The sequence below is a fragment of the Papaver somniferum genome, unplaced genomic scaffold, assembly GCF_003573695.1.
Source record: "Papaver somniferum cultivar HN1 unplaced genomic scaffold, ASM357369v1 unplaced-scaffold_135, whole genome shotgun sequence".
NCBI classification, from domain to species: Eukaryota; Viridiplantae; Streptophyta; class Magnoliopsida; order Ranunculales; family Papaveraceae; genus Papaver; species Papaver somniferum.
Genome location: NW_020622713.1, coordinates 8,808,350 through 8,818,023, shown reverse-complemented (window position 1 = coordinate 8,818,023; position 9,674 = coordinate 8,808,350). Strand labels below are relative to the sequence as shown.

The window sequence follows — 9,674 nt, the reverse complement described above, 5'->3', positions numbered from 1 at the left end:
CACTGCCTTGGCCTGTAACATTGTAACGCGCAATCATTGTGCGTCACTTGCCGTAACGGTCATAGTACCTGACCTCGCATCCGAGTCCAAGGATGACATACTCCCTCCGTCCCACTAATAAGTGACCTAGTTACTTTTAGATTTTGTCTCACCATTAAGTGACCTATATTACTAAACAAAGAGATATTTCTAAAACTATCCTTTTAATTGATTATAAGAAATATAAAAAATATGCGTAATTTGATACTCATGTTTATATTCATTACATATGTGTTTTAAAATGCTTTTCTATGGTGCGAAGTTTGCGAACATCCGTGGTGTAATTTGAGAGATAAATCATTTCAAAATTTCACAATTTATTATCCATAAGGGTATAATTATAAAAAGTGCTTAAAAATACTTTTTCCCTTACTTGCTTTAAAAATTGTGCAAATTTGAATTAGGTCACTTAATAGTGGGACGGAGGGAGTATAATTTGAATGTACCACCGTGACCATGAGTTTAACTTTTAAGTAAGTCTCTCCACGGTGTGAAAACAGATTTATAATGCAAATCTCATTATGACATTTTTAATAAAAATTAATTCGTTTCAGTTTAATTAGTGATGGTAATAAATGGAATATATTCAGTTTATTAAAATTCATTGACAATTAAAAACACAATGTGCATTTAGACCATGAGATGTTGGTCAAAACCAAGAAGAAGAAAAAAATACTACTCCGTCTAAGAAAGTAAAATTCATCAAGTAATAAAACTACCTACTTGGTTCCTTAAAATTCACGTTTCTTCCCTCATCACTTTCATCATCATCTTCTCCAAACCAGTATTTAGGGACTTCTGTTCCTCACACCATTCCTTTTTTTTTCTTAACAACAACAACATCTCTCTCTCTCTCTCTCCCTCTGTACCTCTCTCTGTTAAAGAAGAAGAAGAAAAAAGAGTTCATGGTATTTCTTCTATCACTTCAATCTTTTCATCTCCATGTCAATCATATCTTTTTGTTAATTTTTTCAATCAATCACTTCAATCTTTTCATGTGTTTTTCTTTTTATACCATTTCAAATTTTTCAGGAAATTTTCTTCGTTTCATTGACCTCTGTTTTATGTTCAGTACTGATTAGGAACGAAATTGGTTTGATTAAGTTCGATTGATTTTTTATTTTTTTTTCAGGTTTGATTTTCGATTAATTATAAAGATGGAAGCAAGCGTATCAGTGATTAACAAATTAGGAGATGATCAGCAAATGGATTTACCACCTGGTTTTCGGTTTCATCCGACTGATGAAGAACTAATTACTCACTATCTTTCTCATAAAGTTCTTGATACTAATTTCAATGCTAGAGCAATTGGTGAAGTCGATTTAAACAAGTGCGAGCCTTGGGATCTTCCTTGTAAGTTTCCCGAATTCAAAGATTTTAAAGTTTTAATTCTTAGTTACGTTTAATTGAATTCTCAAATTTGCTCTGTTTTTTTTTTCTTCAGGGAGAGCAAAAATGGGAGAAAAAGAATGGTATTTTTTCTGTGTAAGAGACAGAAAATACCCGACTGGTTTAAGAACAAACAGAGCTACTGAAGCTGGTTATTGGAAAGCAACTGGAAAAGATAAAGAAATATACAGAGGAGGAAAAACCTTAGTTGGAATGAAGAAAACGCTAGTCTTTTATAAAGGAAGAGCTCCAAAAGGAGAAAAAACTAACTGGGTCATGCATGAATACAGGTTAGAAGGGAAGTTATCTCTCTACAATCTCCCCAAAACTGCCAAGGTAAACCCAAATTTCTTGCCTTTTCCTCTTCTCTGTATTTTCAATCTTGCCTTTTCTTCTTCTCTGTATTTTCAAAATTTGCTCTGTTTTTTTCTTTTTTCTGATTGATTTTTTGTTGTTGCAGAATGAATGGGTGATTTGTAGGGTGTTTCAGAAAAGTTCAGGAGGGAAGAAGACGATTGTTACAGGGTTGGGTAGATATGGCGGAGGAGAAGAAATAGGTACTTCATTTCTACCACCATTAATGGATTCATCACCATTCAATGAAAAAAACAACAGCAACAGATTTCACGACGCAATTCTTAACCACGTGACCTGCTTCTCCAATTCAATGGCGGAGGCTGCTCAGAAAAACCAGGATGATGATGATAATGATGGAATTATTCAGTATTCTTCTACTCCTAATCTTTCTGTTAACCCTTCAATGGTTTTCTCCAAAAACCCATATTACGATCCTTCAACTCAGAATTTAAGCAGTTTTCAGTACCCAGTAAGTTCTGGTTTAGTTCATCAAGATCATCAGTCAAATATTCTACGGGTTTTGTTAGAAACCCATAATCATGGATCATCAATCAAACAGCAACAGCAGCAGAATTTCAAAGCAGAAAGAGATCAGATGATTAGTATGTCACAAGAAACAGGATTAAGTACTAGTACTGCTGATATGAACAATAATACTAATCATGAAATATCTTCAAATCATCATGGTCCATCTTCTACTTCTGCTGCTGGTCCTGTTGATCTTGACTGTTTATTTTATTATTGATTATGATTATGATCAATCAAGATAAAGCTGGATTAATTAAAGAAGCAAAACATTATTAAAAGCAGAAAAAGAAGAATTTGGAGTAAACAGTAAATAGAAAAAAAAAATATTATTTGTCTACAAAATTTGATGGAGTGTGTTTATAACTCTTTGAATACAAAAGAAATACAACCATATGTAATCATTATAATTTTTTTTCTTTGATTTGTTTATAATAACTAGTAGTACAAAATTGTTATCAAAATTCTTATAATTATAGGGCTTTCTAACTCTAATTAAAATTTTGGTATCTCTGTTTAGTTCAAGGATTTGGTTTTCATTTAACAAAATGACATATTAGATTCAGTTTTGGCTTCGCGTATTGAAGTCGATCCTGTACCGTTTACAAGTATGTTGTTTCTTATTACGTTTTGGTTATTGATATATTTTGTAATTTCGATTTGTTATTAATCAAAAAGAAAAATACCACATTATTTAGTTTTGTATCGATATTTTGATGAATAGGTTTTGTAGGGTTGAATGATCAATAACATCGTATGAAGAGTTTGTAGTGATATGTGGAGGGGTCATTTTACATATTGATGATTCAGTTCATTAGTCTACATCTTCACTTGATTATTCTCTTGAAGATTATATACTTTGCAGTACAGTACACTGTTTAGGATAATATCTTTGATTTTAATAGGATGTTTGATTGACCCATGTAAGCAAAATTAATTGTTAGGCCACCTATACTGATCAGGAACATTCTGATTTAACATTTATGAACTTCTCAAATGAGAATTGGATACTGCAAAATGATTTAGTGTTGTTTACATGGATTACGGAATTTCATACAGTTTTACGATGGCATTTACTTTGTAGTGTCACCGAACTTAAAATCCCGGGTATTCCACAGGAGGAGCTATTATTAGACCGGAAGTTTGAACATGAAAACTTTCAAATCAAATTTTCTCACGATGGCTCATAATGCACGCTAGTGTTCCATCTCTTTGTAACGTTTTGAGATGACATGTCATGAAGATGACACATCATGAACAGGGGAAAAATCAGATTTGGAGGAAAGGGGGTGCAAAAATTTTCCGACCCTTGTAACAAACTATTTTTTTTTTTTTTGAAAATAAGACTTCGATTGTTGGTTTTCGTTAATATGCGGATTCAGTCTCTTTAGAGACCAACTCATGTTGAGTAGCTCTTCCAATGACTGAAATTCTAAGATTAACATCGGCTTGGACACTTACAGAGAAATTGTCATTTAAGTTACAAATTTCATTGGCTTTGACAGTGTCAAAAGCGATTGAAGGAATTAAAAAACTAAGAAATTGGTCATTCCAAAAAGTTGTAGTGTTTGTGCTTCTTCCCTTCTTTGCTAACAAGTCTGCACCTTGTTTGCTCTCCTGTCTACATACTGAGAACCTAAAAAGGAAACTAGTTGATCTACTAATAACTTTACTTCTTCTAGAATGGCTAAGCATTGCCATTGGACTGTTGATTCTTTGCCTTGTAGGTAATTGATTGTTGCCTGGTTGTCCCCTTCAATCACCAAGTGTTGTATGTTGATGTAACAACCCATTAAGTAGCTCTGAGAAGAGCTACAACTTCTGCCTCTTCTGATGAGAAGGTCCTGCAACTTCCCATTGCAGCTGCTTGGAAAGTTCCCGTCCAATTACGCAATATAAAACCAAACCCAGCATTAGTAATGGCAGACAACCATGAAGCACCACAGTTTATTTTTTTTTGTATTTGTAGAAGGTAAAGTCCAGTTGATATTTATGATCTTTTTCTTACTGCTAATTGCCTTATTCTGATTACTATTTTCTGGGTGCCAATAAGAAAAATGTCTGGTAATATCTATTGCTAATTGTTCTGGAGTTCTATTTTTGTTTTCAAAAACTCTAAGGCACCTTTCTTTCCATATAAACCAAGACTTAGTTGCTGCCAAAGCCATGGATATAGATTGTATATTTCCTGTGTTTCCATTCATTGTAGTGTTCTAAGAAGGATTTATTAACAGAGTTAGAGGTAAGATGTACTCCTTGTGATGGCATTTGAGGTAAATTCCAAACAACTCTTGCATATGCACATTCGAAAAACAAATGATAAGTAGATTCCCTCTCTGATTTACAGAAAACACAATTGTTGTTTGCATCTATAGCTGATTTAATCTTTGTTTTAGTTGGTAATGCATCTTGCAAGCATTTCCAGATGAACAATTTTATTCTCTGAGATGTATCCATACTCCATAAGCCTTTCCAAAATTTATTTGATTCATGAGAAACTAGAATGAAAGGGTTGAGAAGCTTGGCATATAAAGACTTGACAGAAAATCTCCATTTCTAGTTAATGTCCATCTTAATTTGTCTTGTCTCAGATGACCAGATATTGTAATGAATAGATTGATATTAAGAATTTCCTGCACTACAGAGTTATCAAAGATAGAATGGAATAACTGAATGTTCCACTTCTTTGTGTCTGAGTTTATTAGCTCAGACACAAGTGTTATGTGGGTATTTGTCCTTTGGACAGTGTTTGCCAGAGTTTCAGTTCTGGCTGGAAGCCATCTGTCTTCCCATATGTTAATGGAGGAGCCATCTCGCACCTCCCATATACTGTATTTCTTGATGTGTGCTATGCCTTGTAGAATGCAGTTCCAAATCCAAGAAGCATTTGATTTCTTCTTGGAAAGTAGAGCTCTAGTTTTTTTAAAATACTTTCCTTTTAAAATTTGAGCCTATAAATCATTTGGATGACTAACTAATATCCATGCTATTCTACTAATCATTTCCTAGTTAACCTTACTTGCTTCTTTAAATCATAACCCTCTTGTTCTATAAGTCTGCATAAGAAGTCAAAAGCTTTTATGTAAATTCCTTCATAATTAGTGTGTTTCCCCCCCCCCCCCCCCCCCCCCCCCAAAAGTCTCTTTGGATATCATTGATCCTTTTAGTTATCTTTTTTGGTAAGACAAAGCATCCCATACTAGAAATGGGCATGCTAGACATCACATATCTATTTAGAACTATTTCACTAGGCTGTGATAGTATTTTCCCTAACCAAATCTTTATTCTTTGTTCCATTTTTTCTATTATGTTATCGAAAGGCTTGAGTTTTGATCTGTCTATAAAAAGAGGGATTCCTAAGTGTGCGTCTTTTATATTGATCTTTTTTTTTTTATTTTCATTAATCTACAAATTATGCCCTGATGTTTGTTATGGACTTTCTTACTGAAGAAAAGTCCAGATTTTGTGAAGTTAATAACTTGGCCTGAAGCTTTACTAAACATCTGTATAGCTTCCAGTAAGTTATTACAACTGATAAGGTATGCTTTTGTAAACAAAAGAAGGTCATCCGCAAAGAAAAGATGGGATATTGGTGTTGCTTTAGGTGTTAGTTTGATGCCTTGCTCCTTTTTTGGAGATTCTAAATGACTAAGCAATCTAGGGAAAACTCCCATACACAAAATGAAAAGATAAGGGGACAAAGGATCCCTTTGTCTTATTCCCCTAGTGGGATTAAACTCATCACAAGGGTTCCCATTTAGTAAAACCGCTATTGAGGTTGTTGAGATACATTGGTGAATTAATGTGCACCAATCTTCTGAGAAACCAAAAGCTCTTAAGGTTTTTATAAGAAAGTTCCAATTTACCCTATCAAAGGCCTTGGACATGTCGATCTTTAGACCTATGATACCTATTTTCTTTTTGTTTTTTTACATGGAATGAACAATTTCATGTGCAACAATAATGTTTTCTGAAATCTGCCTAGATGATAGGAAAGCCGATTGTAAAGGTGATATTATTTTTTCTAAGGATATTTTGAATCAGTTTGCCATTAGTTTTGCTATTATTTTGTATGGAGTGTTACACAGTCCTATAGGTCTATAATCTGAAGGGGACTTAGGATTTTTTGTTTTTGGAATGAGAAAAAGAAAAGTTTTGTTAAGATTGTCATCTAACTTCTTGTTTTTAAAAAAGTCTTGCACTACTGCTACTAGCTGAGGATCTACAATCTCCCAATTGTGTTTAAAGAAACTTACAGGAAATCCATCTGGCACTGGAGCTTTATTGGATTTCAGCTTTTTTACTACTGACTAAATTTCTTCAGAGGAAGGAATTTTAGTTAGAAAAGAATTTTCTTCTTGTGAAATCGTGCTCTTAATGTGTGTGAAAATGTCTTCTTCTAAGTCAGTAGAGGATTCCGCAAAAAGCTCAGAGAAATAAGAAGTTAGAACCTCCTCAATTTCTTCTCTCGAAGATACTACCTTATTATTCCTATCATGTATGCAATCTATGTGATTTATTTTCCTTCTCTTTAAAGTTTGAATGTGAAAATTTTTTGTATTCCTTTCTCCTAAAGCTATGGTATTGTTTCTAGACTGTTGCTTTGCAATCTCTTCCCGAGTATCATATAAGGCTTCTAGTTCCATTATCTTTGTGTTTATTAGGTGTTTTGTGTTATGTGTATTTGGTCTAGCTTCTAGAGTTTCTATGTTCCTGAGAAGACCTTTAATCTTTTTATTTGGTTTGCCAAAAACATCATTTTTCCACCTGCTAAGGTTAATACCCACATTTGATATGTTCTCAATAAGATCTATGACTGATTTATTCGTGTTAGAAATCCAAGACCTTTTAATAACCTCAATACAAGATACATCTTTGAGCCAAGTGTCATAAAATTTGAAAGTTGGAACTAAGATAGAGTGCGAAGGATTTAAAGTGAGACATATTGGCCCATGATCTGATACAATAGCTACCAAATTTTGCAAAGATGCTTGTTGGAATTCATCATTCTATTCTGCATTTGCTAGAGCCCTATCTAGCCTTTGTTTAATATTTACAATTCCTTCCCTTTTAGTACTCCAAGTGAAGATATTTCCAGTGTAACCTAAGTCTTCTAGACCTGTTCTTTGTATTAAGTTTAAAATTAGCTCTACTTTTTTCATATCAAAAGGAAGACCCCCTTGTTTCTCTTCACTATTGAAGATTATGTTAAGATCACCTATTACAAGCCAAAGCATTGTATTCAAGTTAACTCTATGTGCTATGTCCTCTAGATAGCCCATAATTTCTAACTTATTATCATGTTTAGGTGCACCATAAAAATAAGTTAAGAGCCATTCTTTAGAATTGAAATTATTTTTAACAATGACGTTGATCATGTTAAGGTTCCATTGAACCACTTCACAGTGAAAACCATCTACCCAAGCAATTGCCAGACCACCAGCTATTCCATCTGGGTCTACAATGTGGGTGTTCGGGAAATGATAAATTTTTTTTTCATCAAGCTCCTCTGAGACTTGGTTTCAGATAAAAACAAAATGTCAGGTTTTTCTAAATCAAGCAAGGAATGTAAATGTTGTTGGGTTTTTTTTCTGACCACACCCTTGTGTGTTCCATGCTAGAATTTTCATGGCCAAAAGCAATAAAACAACAACAAAGATATTCCACAGAATCAAGGCACATAATGTGATCACATAACCTTAGTCTAGATACAATCTCAGTCCACAGAGGTATGTAGGATATATAAGGAGCATAGGAGGGAAAATATAAAGCAGGGTACAGTGTACAGTAATTTCTAAGTGCTCAGAAGGAGAGAAATAGTAAAAGTAGCAAGATTAATAAAAAAAAATTAGACATCATTAGCATTTGCAAAGATTAATTTTTAGATTACGGATCGAGGGACTCAGGAGAAAATTTAAGGAAAATATTAGAATTAGGGTTACCTGGATTCCCTTTGTTTTTTCAGTTGGAGCAGCAGAATAAGCAGATTGATATTGTTGGCTAGAGGAGATGAAACAGAACCAGTCTTCAAGAACCAAATTCCAAAGGGGGTCGACAAAGAAACATGATTAACATAATTAAGAGGTAAACTAGCTAAACCCAAAAGACATTCACCAAAATTACTCATACAAGATTATTTGGAAGCTCCTAAAACATTAACGAAGAAACAAAGATAGCTCGATAGAGCAGAATAAAAAAGAAACAATTATGGATTTGAAAGGAAATAAAACTTGTAATAGAAGGTCGAAACCAAGAGGTATATAGAATAGAACCTAAACACCATCGTCAAACAATAAGGGTTGCCCTAATTCAGGGGGAACAATAAGGAACACATGCTTACAATAAACAGAACCTTCGTAATTTCATATTGCCGCCTAACATTTTAACGGACTGATCTAAATTAAACAAGATTCGACGACCCATTGATTGTAAAAAATTTTCCTTTATCTTTTGAGCATTGCAACATCCTTGGTAATAGCCTAATTCTAGCCAAAGCTAAGAGAAAAAAACTAAGGTCACTAACCCCTAGAAATTCAATGCATTTTCACTGAAATCACTCTGGTCATGGATAGTTGCCATTAGTTTAAACATCAAGAACACAACCTCTTTGCCTATCGATTTTTACCAAAAACAACACATATTGTAATTGAATACATTTCACCCAAAGAATGATGATTCATTTTCGCAATCACCATATCACATCCCTATTAAAAGGCCAAAACTAAATGCAACTTTTTTCCGATTGCACCGGCAACCATCCCTTTGTGATTAAATAGTTACCTAGCAGCTGGGTTAGTCATTTTAACAAACACTTGTTACCCATCCCTTCCAAAAACAGAAACCGTCCAACGAACTTTCCAATACACTGGTTATAAACTCACAAGGACATTCAAAAACGGGTTTAAAGAGTTCAATGGGTCACCACTTCTATTAATTCACATTCCTATGCTAGATATTCTAGATATTCTCTATGCACTTCAAACCTCTTATTCTCGATCTAATTTCCTTAGTGCTAGATATTCTTGCAGCCTCCTATTTCTGATCTAATCCTAAACCAAATTTGATCTAGCAAATTAAACTCACTTGCCTAACACACCTCATGAAGAAGTTCATGGAAGCCAATGATTCACTTTACAGAAAACAGCAAGAACAATAATTTAAAAGCACATGAGACAAGTGTTCTTTCTCAATCTTAATGAAATGTTCGACGCCCTTCCACCCATTGCATAAAGGAAAGCAAGGATCACAAGGCCTGGAGATTAAAGTCGGCCAATTTCAATCTTAGAGAGGAGACAAGCAACACAAAATTTAGATTTATGCAATAATGTAAAAGTTCAAATGAAAACAACTGATGCTCAACAGCA

The 9,674-nt window shown here is 33.9% G+C and overlaps 1 protein-coding gene across 2 annotated transcripts; it reads left to right on the top strand.

Annotated features, from left to right (window-relative positions):
* The first annotated feature begins 803 nt into the window (after positions 1-803).
* LOC113334161 (NAC domain-containing protein 100-like) lies at positions 804-2,801 on the top strand. Of its 2 annotated transcripts, XM_026580505.1 has the most exons (4): positions 804-947; positions 1,172-1,392; positions 1,484-1,764; positions 1,889-2,801. In XM_026580505.1, exons 2-4 carry the CDS (start codon positions 1,197-1,199, stop codon positions 2,528-2,530), a joined length of 1,119 nt encoding a protein of 372 aa, XP_026436290.1. In that variant the 5' UTR covers positions 804-947; positions 1,172-1,196; the 3' UTR covers positions 2,531-2,801. The 2 variants fall into 2 exon arrangements, with proteins under 2 accessions (XP_026436290.1, XP_026436291.1); XM_026580506.1 differs by lacking the exon at positions 804-947 and having other exon boundaries at positions 1,082-1,392.
* Positions 2,802-9,674: the final 6,873 nt, after the last annotated feature.